Source organism: Colossoma macropomum, unplaced genomic scaffold, assembly GCF_904425465.1.
Source record: "Colossoma macropomum unplaced genomic scaffold, Colossoma_macropomum, whole genome shotgun sequence".
NCBI lineage: Eukaryota > Metazoa > Chordata > Actinopteri > Characiformes > Serrasalmidae > Colossoma > Colossoma macropomum.
In genome coordinates, this window is record NW_023494792.1 from 12,267,701 (window position 1) to 12,287,278 (window position 19,578).

Consider the following 19,578-nt stretch of genomic DNA (forward strand, 5'->3'; position numbering starts at 1 on the left):
GGGTTTGTTTAGTGTTCAGCACTTTAGAAGTACTTAAGATACCCATGATAACCTCAGTGCATCATAATGTAAGCTATCACCACAAATTATAACATATTATCATATTGCCCGCACCTACATTGAATTTACATTGGTTCTACACAAATGAAATACATCACAATTTTGTCTTTCAATTATTTACTTTTGGCACTAATTGTGTAATGTAATATATTTATCATTTAGACGTGAATCAATGCATCTCTTTTATTCAGTGTAGAGCTGAGATATGGACAGGAAATCTGCCAGTGGTGGAAGCTTCCCCAGCTGTGCTCATACATCACACTCCTCACGCACATCTGAGGACAGATATCTGCTTTCATGTCCCTTTAGAAGCAGCCACTCTCACCACTAATGAATATTTAGCTTCAAGAAGCCACTAACAATCCAGATGAGTGGTTTGTGTGGTCCGCTCTGGCTCTAGGCTGACCAGAGGTGCTGCTTCTGCCTCTGCTGGCTGTGCACACCCTGCCCACTGCCAGACATTCCATTAATGTCCCACTCAATACACACACACAAACGCATGCAGGCACACAAGCACAGCTTAGCCAGAACCGTGACACACCACCATTCTTCTTCTCGTAATCTGTGTAATGCTCCTGAATCACTGCTGGAGTTGAGTGTTGTCCAAAATCTGAGTAAATGCTGGGAAACGTATGGAAACAAGGTCACATACATACTTTTAATTACCGCAAGAATGTGCAAAAACACATGAGAAAACCAGGGATTCTCCATGAACAAACCATATTCTTAAATGATGATCACATAAGCCATATGTACCCTGCCTATAACCAACACTGCAGCAGGACACACTGTAAGCTACGCAAATGATGTGAATTCTATTTGAACACATTCTCCCCAACTTGCATAGCAGCACATTTTCCCTCGGACACTATGATGACAGATGGTTTATTGACAGAGGTGACAAAGACATGGGGGACTATGTGGCTACTGTAATCCATGTTCCACAGAGAGAACAGAGCAGAATCAGATGCCAGAAGGATGATACTGTAAACCTGGATTAAATTAAACCTATTGACCCGTTTTTGTTTTCTTCTATTTTCAATTCCTTGTCAATCTGGTATTGATCAGTGTTGACCTCATGATGTTTTTTTTTTAAATTATATATATATATATATATATATATATATATATATATATATAAGAGACTCACATAGTCAATAGAGCAGAGGGTGCACTTCAAGGGGAACTCCAACAATTTTTCTAAATTTCTACATAATTAACTGGTTAAGATGTAAGCAAAGTCATTCAGAGTGGTTTGGTGTGAAATGCTACATTCTAAGGAAACTTACAGAATCAGAATTATTCACAGTGGTGGTGATAGGAACCAGACATCCACCTCTAAAAGCTCCCTCGCAGAAGCTTATTACATGAAATGGTTATGAATACACTGCCTGATGGCTGAGACATTGTTTTATGGTTGTTTTGTGATAAAGTATTGGCCAAAAATGTCTTGTTAATCCTTTTATTTTAATCCATTCATGATGGAGAGGTACATGTAGGACTTTGTGAGGCAAAACAGTCCTCAAAGAAAATGTATTTTTCACTAACTTACCAACAGCAAGCATTACGCATAAAAACTCAGAGGACACGTGTAAGTTCACTGGTGGTTTTGGATAGTAAATAAAATAGCTATATTTGTGTTGTCAACATGGTGATCCCTTGTTCCTATCACCATCTCTATAAAGAAATCAGAAAGTAACTTTTTCTGCAATGAACCATTTTACATCAAACCACTTATTATTAACCACACATTATTTTGTTTACAATTCAATGACAGAAATATGCAAGATTTTTTAAACATTGGTGGAATTCCCCTTTAAGCCACTATCCCGGCAATGTATACTGCCTTGCACAAAGGTTTTCTAACATCTTTTTTTCCTTTGAGTTAATAGAATCTAAGTTTTTAAACACTGTTTTCTTCTCAGTTTAGTTGTGGCCAATTCAATCAAATTCAATTTAAGTCAATTCAGAATTGATCTATACAGTGCTTTTTCCAGCTTTTGTCACAATGCGGCTTCACAGAAAATTTGGGTCCAAGCCACAAATGAGCAATCCAAGCTCAGTGGCAAGGAGAAGTTTATGGCGTATTACAACACGTGATCTGCTATGTACTGGATGCATGACCAGACAGGCACTTAATTAAGTACACCTCCTTGTATCTACACTCATTGTCTATTTTATCAGCTCCACTCCAGTTTGTTAGCTGCCTTCAATGGTCAGCATCCCCCACAGAACCACCACAGAGCAGGTTTATTTGGGTGCACTGACATAGTAATGGCACGTTAGTGTGCATTGCGGTGGTACATGTGGATCAGACACAGCAGCGTTGCTGATATCCAAATTTTTCTCTGACCATGATGCTGTCGGTATGACTTTGAACTGAGGTCCACAACTCCTCTAATCATATGGAAGCCAAGCCGCAAGAACAGGACAGAATAGTCTTTTCTTCCAAAGGACCGTGGAGAATGTTAAAAACATACTTTTTATTGTTGGAGAAATATATTTCTATGCTGAACTAAGCTTAGGAAGGGTTTCACTTTTTTTTTTTACATTTTACTCCAACCTACATAAGTCAGCTGGATTGTGGTAATGTCCACTGGCAAAAAACAAACAAATAGACCAAACAAACAAAACAAAACAATTAGTAATTGTGTATTGCATGCTGATGCTGCACATCAGTGACACTTTGTGTAATTGTTCTGCTTAGTATCAGCAAAGAACCAAAGTAAAGGAACTTGCAGCGGCCCCGCTGACCCCTTCTTACCCAGCATGCTGGTGAGCCAGAGCGCCAAGTCCTCCTTCATAGGCAGCAGGCTGGCCTCATGTCTGCTGGCCAACCACTGGCTGTACTGCTGCAGGTCAGTAAGTCCGGGGCCAGCTGGCTGCTGCTTAGGGCTCAGAGAGCTACACATGCTGCTCCTTCCTTACTGACATAGAGAGAGAGAGAGGGAAGAGAGAGAGAGAGAGAGAGAGAGAGAGACAGAGAGAGAGAGAGAGAGGAGAGAGAGAGGGGGATAAAAAGGTCATTAAAACAAAAAGCCCATTATATAGATTTCTTTGTGCTAAATGTGTAAACAAAGTTTACACAACAACGGCAAACACTCTATCAGACAGCTATATATAATTAAAGACACATAATCACACCTTTATTAAACTCTATGTCCATTTGTCTTGATTTGTGCTTTTGTACAAACTACTGGCTTGCAATGATTTCTGAAAAGTATAAAACAATTATTGAAAATGTAAAATCATTCATAAACTTATACTTGAGAGAAAGCATAGTTTTGCCTGTCTAAACAGAGCGTTAGAGGCAAAGTGAGGGCCAGAAAGAAAGTCAAGACCTGAGTGCACATTTCACTGCTCTCTGATTGCACATCACTGAACGGCCTCTGTTGAACCATTTTCATTTTCTCATGGCTATCACTACAGCTTTCTTTCCTCTGATCCTCCTCTCACTCCTCCTCTCTCTTCACAGGTCTTGGCCTTCCTCCCCAATTCTCTCATCACTTTCCAGGATAAGTCTCACTTTCATGTGCTTTTATTTCCAATTTCTTTTTTCTTTATGTTGAGGACTGGATCCAACAACAGCTCCTCTGAAGGTACGTGTAGTGATCTCCTAACTCAAAGGGCTTTCACACAGTAACACATCTGTGTGATTAACTAGAACTGAACACAGCTTCTCACAAGCAATTTCAAAGTTAGTTGTGACTTTGAGTGAGTGACCTTCTGTTCCTCTCTGTGTGCTGACACTGGACAAACAGCACAAAAAGCACTCAGGAAAAAACTGAAAGCAGTTAAGTGGCTGTTCATTAGTGTCTGTGTATGGAATGATCACTGCTGTTGTCCACCTGGATAAGGCTTTGTGCTTTCACTTGTGTGCTTTATACACAGTTAGAGCTGAGGGGAATTCTCTTCATCAACCGCACTGTTTAACTGACCTTTATCACAACCTCCTCGCACACAGGAGCTCTTTCATAGAGAGAGAGAGAGGAGAGAGAGAGAGAGAGAGAGAGAGAGAGAGGGAGAAAAACAGAGAGATAAATAGAGATAGAGAGGGAAAAAAGAGAGAAGCAAAGAGAGTGAGAGATAAATATAAAGACAGAGAGAAAGAAAGAAAGACATACATAGAGAGATAACTAGTGAGAAAGAAAGAAAGAAAGAAAGAAAGAAAGAAAGAAAGAAAGAAAGAAAGAAAAAGATAGCAAAAGAAAGAGTGAAACAATGAGAGTGAGAGAGTGAGAGAATGAGAGTGAGAGAGAGAGAGAATGAGAGAGAGAGAGAGAGAGAGAGAGAGAGAGAGAGAGAGAGAGAGAATGAAAGCGATCAATAACAGAGCTCTCTCTTGATGGGAAACTGAACTCTGAAACTGAAGTGTTGCTCACAGTGGGCTCTTTGGCAGGTCAGTTCTGCTCTGGCACACAGGTGCTTATCCTGAAAACATGAAGACTTTCTCAGCGCTCACTGCTGCCAGCCATTCAGTGCCACTGCAACAATGTGATGACTGTCAGACCAAGCCCTTCTATCCAGGAGTCCTGCTTCAGTCCCTGTCAGCTGAGAAAATCATTCTGCACAACAGCACCTCACAGATCTTTGACTGGAACGCACCATATTTATATTAACCAGCTGCCAGCTGTGGCATGTGGACTTCCAGCTACAGACAGCTGTGGTGTTGCAGTACAGGTACAAGCAATGGGACCATCACAGATGAAAGACTCACTCAAGAGCCCTGGGCCATGTCCCGTAATGTACTAGCCAACTGCAGTGCAGTTCACACAGGGATGAAACGGGATGTAGGGGATGATGCACTAGACAGGTGTGTAGCCCACCAGCTACACACCTGTCTAGTGCATGAAATGAAAATGGTGCAAAATGCAATGAAAATGGTGCAAAATGCAATTTGTCTTGTACTTTTATAATACAAGATGAACCCAAACGCACCCTGATGCCTTTGTTTCAACCTTAAACAAATAAAAGTGTCTGCCTAAGTTCTTCTTAGGTCATCAATAATTTTTGGTGGCTGCTTTTACCATGGGACAGTTTAGACAGGCTGGATTGTTAACATTGCAGGTGGCCTCGTTAATGTCAACCTTACTACAGCAATATCTCTGGCATACAACACTACACTACAAAAATCCAGCCACTACATGAAATAATAATTAGAGTGAAATAATAGTGTAATAATACAGTACTCAGTGTCTGAATTGAGACACAGGTTTGCTCTCCAGATTTCTTAATGTGCTGACCTAACTATCATCACCTCCTTGCTTTTACAAATACAACTAAAAAATGGAGAAACAATGTCTTTTTTCATACCTATTTATATTAATATTACTTAAGAAATCAGAAATATCAGATAGCAGACGTATTATATAAAGGGCATGACTACAGCTTCTACATCCTTGTTTGCTCAAACAGGAGACAATTTAAAGTGTAGATCGGTATCATTGCAGGATGTTACAGGGTAGAAATATTACTGCCTTAAGCAAACAAAGAAATGACAACCTGTCAGTGCACATAAAATCTACTGGCTAACACTAGTCTAATATACATGCAAATGTAAACATATCTTACGTTCTTAAAAATAAAGGTGTCAAAAAAGGGGTTTCTGGAGCGATGACATAAAATAACTGTTTTGGTTCCATAAAGAACCTTTTAATCAATAGTTGTTTAAAGAATATTTGTAAACAAGATGTGAGTGTGAAGAACACTTTTTAAAGAACCTCCACATAAGACAAATGTTCTTCAACAAATAAAGTTTTTTTTCTTAGAACTATAGTTCAGTACCATTTAGGAACCTTAAATTTTAAAAATGCACTAATGCATTTCAAAAGCTAGTCTAGGTGGGCTGCATTTCCAGACTGCCAAATCATCGAAGGCTGTTCCAATACTTCGAACGCAGCCGAAAAAGCAACCTACATTCTGACACTTTTTGTAGACAAAACTGGAGTGGAGGTGGAAGTGGAAGTGATAATGATGATATTTTAGCATTATCATGATAAATTGTGTTATTGTGATAAACAATATGCTTTCTTGAGGAAATAATGGTTATCATTAGTATTTGAAGAACACTAAATGACTGCATGTTTTCTTATAAAAGAGAGCATAATTAGTCTCATTCAATTGGATTTAATGCAGCACTGTATGTAAACAAAAATTGTTGTATTCATAGTTTTGATGGCTGTTTTTAAATGTGTCATTTTGAACAGACGACGTCTTTTTCAGTGAGGTCCATGGTTATTTCAACATGACAGAGGTAAGCCACGTTCTGCAGCTGCTAAGCTTCCCTGCCTGCAGTCCAGAACAGTCTCCCACTGAAAACATGTGGCACATTATTACACTCAAATCATGACAACAAAGGCCCTGTACATTTGCTCAGCTGAAGACTTGTATAGCAGAAGCACTGCATGCTGTTTAATAGGGCCAGTAAAATGTAAAACATTAGTAAAGTATGCAGTATGCTATTTCTTTAGTTGTGTATCTGTGTAAACTGAATGAAGGATATGAAATGGGTTGAACATTTTAGCATGCAGGATAGAACTTCAAACTACAAATAAATGAATGTTTTGCTTGCCAGCCTACTATCATGAATGTTTTGGCTGCAATACCAAGTCATGGGAAAGGCCTACACACACAAGAAACTGTTGAGAGGAGCCAACGCTAGCTGAGGCCAGAGGTCAGTGTGCACACAGAGGTCCAAAATAAGGGGGTTTAATCAAAAGCAAACAGACTATGGCACTAAACAACAAGTAGCATGTTCTTTTTTCAATATCTGTAGCATGTCTCTTCTTGTATACATAGTAAATAATTGTATGTACAGTACATATATTTTTTCTGCCACCGATTTTTTTCTTCATAATTCATTTTAGTTGGTTAAAGAACTGACAGGATAAAGAAGTGTCAGGATTTCACATCCCTGTGCTGCATAGCCATAGCCTAAATTTTAACCTTTCTCACTGACCTTGACTAACACAAAGAGAGGAACCTGTAAAAGAAAGCCTTCAAAGTATGCTCTCCTGTTCAATAGAGGACTGTTTCAGTTACACGAGCTGAATGCTGTGTCATTCCCGATAGGAACAAAACATGCTGTGTGCTCCTGCTGTCCTCATTGCGCCTTTAGAGTGGACTCAATACCACAAGACAGGATTTTTTTTTCACTGAAATAATATATAAGGCATATGCCTGTTGATTCGTACATTAAGGCCTATAAACCATTACTACAGTGCCCTCAAAAAGTATTAGCACACTTTGACCCTTGGTAGACTTTAATGAAGTTCTTCAGGTTACTTCATCAAATGTCTAACAAAATGATATTTGTGTCAGAGAAAAACACTTTTAGCATGATATCAAACGGATGGTGGACTGGAGCCTGCAGAAGAATTCCAACCAGACTCCTCTAAGAGCACTGTAAAGAACAGAGATGGAAACGTCAAAGTCTGGAGCTGTTGTTCTTACAGCGGTGTCTGTGAGCTTGTGTTCATTGATGGGATCATGAACTCAGAAGTGTGCAGAGGCATTTTGGAAGCAAACCAGCAGATGTCTGCAAAGAAACTGCTCAAATGACAGAAGGGCATCTTTCAAAAGGATAACGATCTGAAACACACCAGCCACCCTTTGAAAGGTCTTGGAAAGATCTGTGTAAAATAAATGCCACTTGGTTTGACATTTCGTTCCCTAAACAATGAACTTAATACATTTTTAACTATGGCACAAGATTAATGTCCAAATACCTTTCAAGCCACCGAATATTGTACTTGGAGCAAAATATCAGTGCTCGATTTATCATGGTCTTCTTTCATACCAGTCTATCTGCACTTTTCTTAACATCAGTAAGACCACTTAAAGTGTTTAACTGCATTTCTTTATGCTTTTGACCATTACTTCATGCATTCCTTTCCCTTTCTATGAATTTTAAGAGGAAATAAGCCTCCAGTCTCTTATTTCATTGCTTTAGAAAATTCAGAAGCTACCACGCTATTATTCACACACTCACACACACACACACAGTAAAACAGAGACACACAGAGGACACACTCTCCTTTCTCTGTTCACTGATTATATCAATTAGAGCATCATCTTATCTCATCTGGGAGGTGCTTGAAAAGGCTCAAAGTTCAACATTTGTCAAACAAGCATGGGGATGTTGACAGCGGTGTCCTATTACCTGACTACCTTCAGTAGGATAGAATTTTACAGACTGGATTTAATTACTTTTACTGGAGTTTCTGCTTTTATTGTCACTGTTAAAAGCACAATAACTGCCTAATTGCTCACTGCTCACATGAAAAGAAAGTGTGCAGTCTGAAAAAACTGAAAAAAGGCAAAAGGGCCGAATATTCTGTTTTCAAGATGACATGTGTTCAATGCATTGTGCCTCCACAGTTTTACAACAACTTTAATATTTCAAAGCCGCAGCTATGCTCATATTCTCCCCATAGCTGCATCTATTTTTGTCACTTTTACAGAGAAGCCACAAGTGTGACATGGTGTATTACACAGAGGCTGTAAAAATTCCCATATGTATTCACTCCCTCACACAATAAGTCACTGCAAGACTGTATTTGACCACCCAGTCTGCAGATTCAGCGGTGGAGAAAATCTTTATGTTACTGTGCTCTGCATGCAGTGCAGGAGGACAGGTATGGGTTTAGCTGATGAGTGAGGAGTAGGACTCTGATATTAAATATTAAAGCTCACAGACTAATTAAAGCTTGGATGATCTTTGAACACTGATCAGGACAAAGTGCAGACACAAATAATAAAATGACTCCTTCTGGAGACTTCCAGAAAGAGAAAACTATACCTTTAAAAGTCAAGATATAATTAGGCTTCCCTCATTGGACTGAAACGCATATCAATGAAATGAACTAAAATAATTAGTGATGTTAGACCACAGTGTCAACTGAAGAGCAATAAATCAACAATCAATAAACAGCAATAAATCAACAAACTAAAGTTTCATATACGTTTGAAATAATAATTTAAAAACGTTGAATCTCACAGAATTTTAGTTTGAAAAAGAAAAAAGCTTGAATCTCCGTTTTACTCAGCTCTGCACTCACCTTCCACACCGCCTCGCTCTTTGAGAAACCTCTGCCCTGCTCAGTGCGTCCCTCCGGCTCTCTATGTGCATGCTTTTCTCCTCTGCTCTCTCTCCAGGCTCCCCCCGTTCACGCTACACCGCGGGGGTCCCACTGACATGGCAGAGGAGCGGTACGCGTGCTCGGTGCTGAGGGTGCGCACTCCTCTGAGCAGCGGCTGTGTGTAGCCCGGCTCTGATAGGGAGGCTGATCTGATGGGCTGCTGCTGTGCTAGAGGACTCGCCTGCTCATTCTTCCACTCCCTCTGCCTCCAGCTGGCAGACACGACTGTCCTTTTCCACTATAACTCCTAACTGAACATCTCGTGCTCGGGAGTTGTGGACACGGAGCCAAAGGAGTGCAGAACCAGCCTTGCAGTGAAGGTGCAGCGAGAAGCCTTTTAAATGTTTTCATGTTGATTGATTTGGTTTGAGGGAAAGTTCAACAGACAACGTGTTGTAGTTTTTCTCGCAGTGAAAAGTGTGCCAGTGATAAAGTGACTGAGTGTTTTACGACCACCTGATGAGAGAATTTTATGAGTAATTTGTGCCGGACAGATGTTTTTTAGGAGGCTTTTATTTTGAAAAATAAAAGGGTTCGCGGAAGCTTTAATCCACCAGGCGGGAATCCTGTTTGTTTATCCGCTGCTCGTGGACTTGGGTGCTTTAACTGTAGCTAAGGTCCTTGTTTTTTGTCCAGATCTTCTTTTAGTTTATCTTTACTGGTTTTCTATGGTTGTTTAAGTGTTTTAGGAACTCAAAGGAGACTCTGTGAGCTCCAGTCCGGCCGTGCTGTGAGAGTACTCAGCCGCTCCCCCTGAGTGAGTGAGAGTGTAGTAGCGCCGCATGGAGGCCGTGCTGGAGAACCTGGGCAGCACTTTGGAGCTCCTGGCAGTCTCGCAGATGGACTTTGTGAGTAAATGGGATACCCAGACGGCGGACAGGGCGTTTCAGTGGGCTGCGTACTGCGAACATGTCTACGCTCGTTTCCACCACAACCCCTCCGTTCGGCCGGTGCTGGAGGACCGCCTGCGTCTGACCAACGAGCGGCTCTCCCAGGCTTTACCCGGACATCGGCCTCTGAGCCTGGCCGACTTGTCTCAGTGCCGCCACAGGTTGTTTATCTGTCTGTTAAGAAACCCCCTGACTCCATACTTGGTTATTAAATCACTTTTCGACAAGTACCTATTGTTTGAGGATGATGGAGACACGAAACAAGGACGTGAAACAGACATGGACCTTGCTGGTCTAATTGGGTGCAAATCAGCTTGTAAACTTTTGGGCTCCTTTCCGTTAAACCCAAAGGAAAGTCCCGGCTCGGCCGCTGTAACTCAGACACAGGTTCAGGGCCTGATGCTCTTACAGCGCATTCACGCCTTGCAGCGCCTCCCAGGCAATGACAGTTACACCAAAGCATTGTTGGACGCAGTCCTTCAGGACAGTGGAGGTCTGGACCACTTCTCTGACATCATTACAGCTTCACTCCTGATGGAGGACAGCAGCAGCGAGCACACTGCAGCTCAAGACTTCCTCTTAGACTGGTTACACGGAGATGATGGTTTGCTCCACAGCATGTGTCACTCCTCATCTACTGAACTATGTGCCAGGCTTTCCCAGCGGTGGCCAAAGTTTAGACTTCTTTACTGGGGCATTTTGAAGAAGTGGGCATCTTCCTTGGAGTTTGATTTGACTGCTGGGGTATGGGTCCAGCAGTGTGACAGTGCTGTGTCATTTAAGACACTAGTGGACCATTTTAAGTCCTTATGGAGTTCACAGTTAAAAGAGGAGACTGAGAAAGAGCTGGAGGTGCTCAAAAAGGAGGATGGGGATTTTGATGTCCAGGGACTCAGTGTGTGGACAGACCTGCTCATTCAGCTAAAATGAATGTGGTTTGTTCACCTTTTGGACGGCTACAGCCGAGGGTTAAGGTGAACGTGTGTTTTGATGATTGCTGGAGTAATGATATTCATTAACTGTCGTCTGGTGCTTGAAAACCAGTTCCACTGGGTAATTTATAAACAAGCCTCAATGATTATTTATCTTAATATGGCAGCTGACCTCACCGTTTGGCATTTCTCCCTTGTTTGGGGAGAATAAATAACTCAATTTTAGCAGTTGTCCTGAAGACATTTATCCTTTAATTCAGCATGGTGGATTGTGCCTTCAGCAGACAGGGGGAGACAATGCTCTTTAACTAGCTACATACACGTGCTGTCAGACTACAGGGGTTCTGTTATACCAGTGCAGCTGTCAAACTCACCCCTTTCTGTAATCTCATGTTACGTAATAAAAATGAATTGTTAATTTTATGCAGACTTTAATGCACATAGTTGTTGCTGGAATTACCATGTTCCAGCAGTTAAGTTGAAGGCAGTGTGGACTGTTATTTAGGTTGAATGCATGGTGACCTAACCTCTCAAATCTGATACATCAAATCCGGTATAGACACATCTTTCTTCTCTTGCATTATAACAAAAACGGGCTTCCCACCACATCTGAATATATTGCTATATTTCTTATTGAACGTGTTGCACGTTCCTGTATTGCAAAGGATTTAAGTAGAGGAGCAGAATTCAATTGAGTGGAGTGGGGGGGGGGTGACAGATGGGGCATTTCTCATTGCCTTGGCAACGGTTGGCATAGGGCCTCAGAGCCCATCTTAAATAGGAAGTAAAGGCCGAATGGTGAATGTGTGCGCCTCTCAAATTGGTCCCCTGAGGATACGCTGTCGCGTGCTCTGTTGGCTAGATTTCATCTGCTTCTCAGATTAGGACAAGGAGAGAGAGTGAGGCCTTGCACGGGGTCATTCTGCATTTAATGATTAATGAGGTCACTTGAGCCTGTCAACAACTGCAGTCCGACCAAAGCACTAATAACATGAACATGAAATCTCAGACTCGTGAAACGTGTATCAGCCTCTGAGTTATGAGGTTTCAAATTAAATAATGAAAAGACAAGTGGGTGTTTCTACACTCATGTCAGAGCTGTTTACTCTCTGTTAAATCTTGGATTAGCTCAGCTCACAATCTTCTTGTACTGCAGATCCAAGCGGTGACAGAGAAAGTGATAAAGCTCATTAGACTTTGTTAGGTAGAAACCCATGAAGATGAGTGGCAGTGATGCCAATAAATCCACACACTAATGCTGTGGGACACACGTTAGTTGTCAGATTTGGAACAGGCCAGGGAAGTTTGGTCTCATGATAGAAAGTATTAGACGATTAGCATTTAGAATATTAGATAGTCCTGATATACTTGCAGTATTTGAACTCTAATTTATTCTTCTCATAGAATCTCGCTCTAGAGTTGCTGCTGTATCTCTGACACTCCAGCAGATGAGAAGCTTTTTTTTCTCTTTTTGTCTTGTCCTTGTCTCCTTGGAAACCATGGAAACGTGTTTTCTCAGCACAGATATGTAGGGAGACAGCAGCAGCAGGCCAACGCAAACACCAATTTAGCATGCGCAAAGTAAGAAAATACTGATGAAAGGCTGTCCTTGGAGGACCTCAGGCCACACGTCTGGGCATACAATTGTTTTTGTTAGTCATCTATCGCTAACAAAAACAGTTAATGTAAATATTTATGTTGATGTGGGAACACAATAAGAATACATAACCTTTTTCTGTGTACTTAAGATTTTTAAATTTATTACATCATTCTTTTATCCATCCCTCATTTCAAGGACATCTATACCCCCCAGCCCCAGCCCAGTGTGTGTAGTGAGGTTCCTTGCGTCTCCCAGTATTAAGTAAGCTGGTTGGTTGGTCTAAGCTTTGGCTTCTGCTCAGCATTTTCTTATGGTTAAGAGAAATTACATCCGAGATCTTAGCTGTTCTCTTTACTTGCAAAATGAATGCTTCAAGAATGCAGAAATCCCCTCATTATACGGACACCATGTGAATTGCAGAAAACATTCATTTTCAGTAATGAAATCCCATCGCACACCCTTCATTATAATTCAGGGCCTTTCGTTGAATCGCAGCGCTTGGCAGTGTCTCAATAAAAGGGAAACACCAACAAGGGCATGGCTCGTTAAGCCTGCGATGAAAAACCAGCTCACAGAGGCAGCATCTAGCCAAGGGTCAGTGGTTTCACTACAACAGGGGAGAGAGGGGATCTATCAATCTGCCCACAGGAGGATAACACAACTGAGCCGTAGACAAACACAAACGGCAGCGTGCAGCTGTCATCTGTTCCTCATTTAACTAGGAGAGCCTTTTTCATCAGGCTTTCAGTCTGGAAACTCAAGGTGTAAAAGGTTTTTCTCAGTGTAGGTTATAATGAGGGTGTTTGATTGCAACGTTCGTAACAAATGATTTACTGGCTTCCCTTCTATTTTGGTACATCTATGTTTACTTAATCAAGACTTAACACAGAATAGACAACTACATACAGCATATAGGAGGCAGTATGGCCTCTGACATTGCCTGGTAGCTGTTCTTGCTCTGAGGTGTGATGCTCAGCTAATAAAGATCCAAGATAGTCTCTGATTTGACTTGCAGATGGTGCCAAATAAGAGTGAGAACGTGCTGCAGCAGTCAGGCTGTGTGACTCATGTCTGTTCCTCAAGTGAAATGACTTCGCTGTAATTAGCAGCAACATTGCATGTCTAGTGCTGGCTGATCACTTATTCTCTCTTAGATCAACGGCTCAGCTTCACACACTGCTGGAGGGGGTGCTGTGGGGAAGCAGGGACAGAGAGTAAAGAAGGATAATGGGTAGAAAAGGGAAGGGCAGATGTATCTGTCACATTCTGAGATATGTCACTTCTTCACCGTGATCAGCCACAACCAAAAAGTACAGAAAGTGCAAGTGGGATGAAGTAAAACTGCAGGGCATGCAAGAAGGCTAGGGAGTGATGGAAATATAAGATATACAATATTTAATAGAACACTTAAGTGAAAAATCCAACTTGTTCAATTTGCCCCATACTGCATAAGTAGTCAGCCAAGATATGTTTGGTGTCCAAACTTTGCTTCATTAGCTTTGCAGTGGAGCTGTGAAATGTAGCTCTGACAAATAATGGAGGTTTTTACTTACCAGTTAGAATTGTGCTAAATCTTCATATGCTTTCCTGAGAAAGTCATTATTAATCTGAAAGAGACTTAACTGTATAGTATTTGATACTCTATTGCATACTGTTATTTATAAAAATGGACCAAATTATGTACATAGCTAAAAAAGTTAGGTTAGCCTGCCTGTGATGTGTTCATTTATATGGTACGTGGATGTCATACAGTGTCAGAAACCACATAAGCAAGTCTGTTTGAGATTACCTAACTCATGGATTGAGCCACGTGTGTGATGACTCTGCATTTTGCATAATGCTAAATTGTGTTCCTAAGTTTCTAATAACTGTTAGCTACATTTGCCTTGTAGCTCCAGTGCAAAACTGAAGAAGTAAACTTCAGCAAACAATCATGTCTTGGCTGATAGGCTGCAGTTCCTTAAATAAGTGACAGCATGAAGAGTGAGTCATGAACTGTGGTTTGTGTGTATGTGTTAAGCAGCTTCACCATGTGGTGAAAATAGGCTTGGAGCAAGTGCCTGCATTCTCACCTGCACCTATTTACAGTTTCCCCCTCATAGAATAACAGCTACTGTTCTCACTCTCCATGTCTTGCACTGTAGTTACAGTTTCATCAGCCAGTCCTTAGAGCAATGGGGCAGTTTAGAGAGATGAAAACACCAGACAGCTCTGCTGACGGATACCTGAACTTTATAAATAGATATCATCACAGGGCCAGCCAATTTTCTCCACACAGCGCCAGTGAATGGGAATGGCCTGAGGTAGTGTCCAGAACATTTGGGAGTAAGTGATATATTGCCATTGCACTTTGACATTATGAACCAAGAGCAATTCAATCCAGAAAACCACCAGATTCTACAGAGGGAATTTGTACTAAGGTATTTGAGAAATTACATTAAATTAGAGTGGCCTCTTTCACTGAAAAGCCATCATTCACACTGAAGTTATAAGGAGTTTTTAGCCTTGAATTAATAAGGCACAATATAGGGCAGCCAATGAGAGTAGAAGTCATTTGCACATATCAGACTTGAAGGGGAATTCCACTGATTTCTCAAAAATTCTGCACTTTAATTCTGCATTAAATGGTTAAGATGTAAACAAAGCCATTCAGAATGGTTTAATCTGAAACTTATCAAATCATAATTGTTCGCAGTGGTGGTGATGGGAGCCAGACATCCAAAGCATTTAAGCATAAAATACTAAAAACTACCTCAAAGCAAGTTATTACATGATATGGCTATGAATATGCTGCTATTGTTTTATGATAGTTTATGATAGGGTTAGGCCTAAAACTTATTTATTAAAATACATTCAAGGTGAAGAGGTACATGCAGGGTGCTGTAAGGCAAAATAGTCTCCAGTGAAAACTTATTTTATTCAGATATACCACTATTTTACCATCATCAACATTACATACAAAAACTCAGAAGACACATGTAGGCTCACTTTTGGTTTTGAATAGTAAATAAAGTGACTATATTTGTGTTGTAGACATCGTGACTCCTGGTTCCTATCACCACCACTATAAAGACATCTGAGATAGTAAATTTCTCTACAATGAACCATTTCACATCAAAACACTCAATGAATACACTCTCAACTTATATCTCAATGAATTACATAAAAATGTAGAAAAATAGGTGGAAGATTCTAATGGATAAATGGTCTTGCTAAAAATGAATTGAAAAGATGTCACACAAACATTATAGGTAGACTTAAGTAGAATAAAATACAGTAAATATGTAGGATATTGCTTCCATAACTTTAAGAAAATGGAGGAATATGGATAATACAGATTGTTTAAACAGATTTGCTGCTTCAGTAGAGAGCGCAGATCATTGTTGGATATTTGACAAGATTAATGTAATGGAAACTGACAATCTCTCAGCTATTTGAGATTCTGTTTCTTTCCCTCTCACTGGCTCTCTTGTAAGCGCTACATACCACATTCATTTGTTCTAAAAACAGACTCCTCCTCTTTCTTTGTCTCTTGCCTTCACTCTGCGCAAGCACCAACACCCACATGTGTGCACCTCCATGCTGGCGTATGTGCGTATGAAAGTGTTTCTCAGTGGAGTTCTGCGCTGCTTTATCTCGGATGTTCGGCTAGGTGAGCATGATATAACTGCATGTGCAGACAGAAGTCATTACCAAGTGCATGCTCTATATTCAAATGTATACATTTTCACTTTTTATGTAGGAGCAAATTGATTTCATAGATGAAATCTTGGGAGATTATTTATCCAACATAATAAACAGTAGAACTTGATGAATGCACCAGGGTTTTACGTCATTTGACTTGCTTCCATTTATTCAAGATTTCCCCCAGCAGCCTCAACCAAATCACATTTTAATCAAGGGGAGTGTGAAGTGTAGTATTCATTAAATGTAAGCCCCTCACTCGGTTACTCTCTCTCTCATACACACACAGAGCAGAGCCCATCTGGTACGGGTCAGGGTTGAATAAGAGAGCCTGTCCCTGGGGACGTGTACCCTCTTCTCAACATGTGGCTATGCTCTCTCTCTCTCTCTCTCTCTCTCTCTCTCGCTCTCTCTCTCTCTCTCTCTCTCTCTCTCTCTCTCAGTTCTTGATCACTGTTAGACAGAGAGAGGCAGGAGGGCTTAGGCCACACCTGAGGCCCTCTAGCACAAGACTGCAAATGACTCTAATCCAATTCAAGTTACCATAGACCATTCTTCTCACAATATATTGGATTGAGTTTATCATAACCATTTTAAAGTGACCATTTGCACATTTTTGTATTTTATTTTTCTAAATTCCATTTATGACAATTGTGTGTTATCATTCATTTTTATATGACCATTTTCCAGCCTGACTTTATCTCAGAATTAAAACGCCTGTTTTTGTTACTGTGACTTCAATATATGCAAATGACCTCTGTTCTGAATGTGTCTTATTCATAAAGCATTCCGCACTGAAACACTTCTTATAACTTCAACGTGGATAAAGCTACTGTTGAGGCAGATGTATGTAAATGTACTGGTTTTTGTGACCTCACAGAAACAATAAATTCGAAACAGGATACTCTTGCAGTTTAGGTTCCACCTTATGGACTGGGTATATAATTTTTTTCATTTTTAATAATGTTTACATCCTACATCAAACTCAGTTTATGTAAAAAAGCACATACATTTTCCTCATGAAATAGGCCCTATCAACAAGACTAGGATTTAAGCTAAGTCTAACATAGATTCTTCACTTTCTCTAAAACGTGATTGGGAGTGCTCTGAGGGTATTTATTGCTCAACCAGCCTCCACAGAGTAGGCTAACACAGCTGCTTAGTCCTTTTAGAGAAAGAAATCTACAATGTCAGATCACAGCAGCCCGCTGCCCCTGCAGGAACTTCACTATTTTGGGATGGTGTGAACAAGATGGGGAAGGGGGAAGTAGCTCCCACTTCCCAGAGAGGTGTTAATAAGTGATGAAATATTCATCTTGCCTCAATCAGCGAGAACAAAGAGGTCTGGCTATACAAGTGATGCAGACATTAAAGCACTATGAAGCAGGACTCTCTACTTATTTCATCTACATTCTAACCACAGTAATTTTTTGTGTAAATGTAAGTGATTTTCTTAGTGCAAATGGGTGTCTTTTTAAACATTAACAATTTAGCACTGCTGGGTGTGGAAACATGCAGAGGCGGAACAGCATGTGAAATGAAAAGAGAAATACAGGCATTAATAATACTGAAACACTGATAAACAAAAAGCATAAAGGAAGTCATTCAGAAAGTGAGTTATGTGAATTCTTTCTAGGTCAACACTGCATTTATGATTCATACCTGAGCTACATCAGGCCTACCAAGGGTGGGAGAGGAGGAAGGAAAAAGAAATATAAATACACAGTTGAAAACTAAAGAATGATCATTTGTAGACAATGAAATCAAACATGGTTTTTAAGAATAAGTAGAAATAATTGATGGCGTTATATGCAAAAGTTTGGGCACCCTGTTAAAATGACGTTTTGTTGATTATCTAAATGAAAAGTAAACACATTCTCCACAGAGAACACACTTTTTATTTGCTGAATTTAATATACTGGGTAAAAACATAAAATATGGCACTTGCCTAATTTTTTCCTAATGAAATTTTTAATTTGACTTTTAAATGTATTTGTTTAAAATCATGTTTTAATCATGGTTTTAATTTTTATTCTCTTCTATCTTTTTACATTTTAATTTGAATTGTCTTTGTATTTTCTCATTTGTAAAACACTATAAATAAACACAATGTATGTAAGGTGCTTTGTAAATAAACCTACCTTCCCTTGCCTTGCCATGTGCAAACTTTATGGCTTTTTTTCTTTTTTCTTTTTTTTTATTTTCTTTTTTTAATATGGTTAATTCTACTAAAATTGCCATATTTACATGTGTTCCCTGTAAAGAATGTGTTAACTTATTTTCACTTAGAAACAAAACATTACATGTACAAAATTTTTCATAGTGGCTTGATATAAAATAGTTGGGTTATATGGTTATAAACAATGACTACAGCACAAATGTAGCCAATTTATTTACTATGCAAAACAACCAGTGAATCTACATGCATCTTCTGAGTTTTTATATGTGATGTTGATATTAATAAAATCGTGCTAAATATAAACAAATCAATTTTCTTTGGAAATTAGTTTGGCTTAAAATAAGAACAACCAAAAAGTAGGCTGAAACCATTTATTAAAACTGCCATTAAACAGTGTCTCATGCATCAGGCCACACATTCATAACCAGTTCATGTATAGATTTCTGAGAGGGAGTTTTTAGAGACATTAAACACTCTGATTCCCATCTTCACTGTTGTGAACTCAGCTGACTCTGCATTTCACATCAAACCACTCTGAATGACTTTGTGTACATCTTAACAATTTAATTATTTTTAGGTGGAATTTCCCTTTAATTTAGGATCTATTGTGTAAGATTACCATTTCTTCTTCCTCTTTTGCTACAACTGCTCTGAGGCCTCCAGCACTGTTAATATTGGAGCGTGCATGGCTGGGTGTGAGACTGGGTGGATTTATTAGAAATGTAGTCATGGTGGGAGGGGGGTGTTGGTTTGTCGACGGATAATCATGTTTAGGCCACGCTGAGCCCTGCTGAGCTCATGTCATTAAATAGTCATTCTGGATCTTGATTAGAATTCTCAGTCCCCAAGAGACCCCTGGATACCCCTTCACACCTGCCCCCGGAGCCCAGCTCATCTTTTACATAAAACACACAAGCCAAAAAACAACCACACTACTTCTTTATTCCACCTCAATAATAAGGAAGTTGTGCTCCTAGCTGTACAGTAGACCTTTTATTTTATAAAGAGCACATGAGGTGCTCATTTAGAGAGAGCTCACCCAGTGAGATCATCAGCTGGGTGAATATGTCAGCAGGGCAATTGGCGTGACTGG

At 40.1% G+C, this 19,578-nt stretch overlaps 2 protein-coding genes across 3 annotated transcripts in view; one reads left to right on the top strand and one right to left on the bottom strand.

The window, feature by feature from the left end:
- The window catches only part of LOC118811646 (growth arrest-specific protein 2), a 31,021-nt gene extending 21,621 nt beyond the window's left edge, over nucleotides 1-9,400 (bottom strand). Inside the window, exons 1-2 of one of the 2 annotated variants that reach the window (XM_036576014.1) lie at nucleotides 9,120-9,400; nucleotides 2,825-2,983 (exon numbers count right to left, since the gene is read on the bottom strand). In XM_036576014.1, coding sequence (XP_036431907.1) covers nucleotides 2,825-2,972 — 148 coding nt within the window. In that variant the 5' untranslated portion in view covers nucleotides 2,973-2,983; nucleotides 9,120-9,400. Of the gene's footprint in view, nucleotides 1-2,824; nucleotides 2,988-9,119 lie in introns of both variants that reach the window. The other variant, XM_036576013.1, reaches the window with a different exon arrangement.
- A 52-nt stretch (nucleotides 9,401-9,452) lies between these two features.
- Nucleotides 9,453-11,694, top strand: fancf (FA complementation group F). The gene is made up of 2 exons (XM_036576012.1): nucleotides 9,453-9,520; nucleotides 9,882-11,694. Exon 2 carries the CDS (start codon nucleotides 9,983-9,985, stop codon nucleotides 11,018-11,020), a length of 1,038 nt encoding a protein of 345 aa, XP_036431905.1. The 5' UTR covers nucleotides 9,453-9,520; nucleotides 9,882-9,982; the 3' UTR covers nucleotides 11,021-11,694.
- Nucleotides 11,695-19,578: the final 7,884 nt, after the last annotated feature.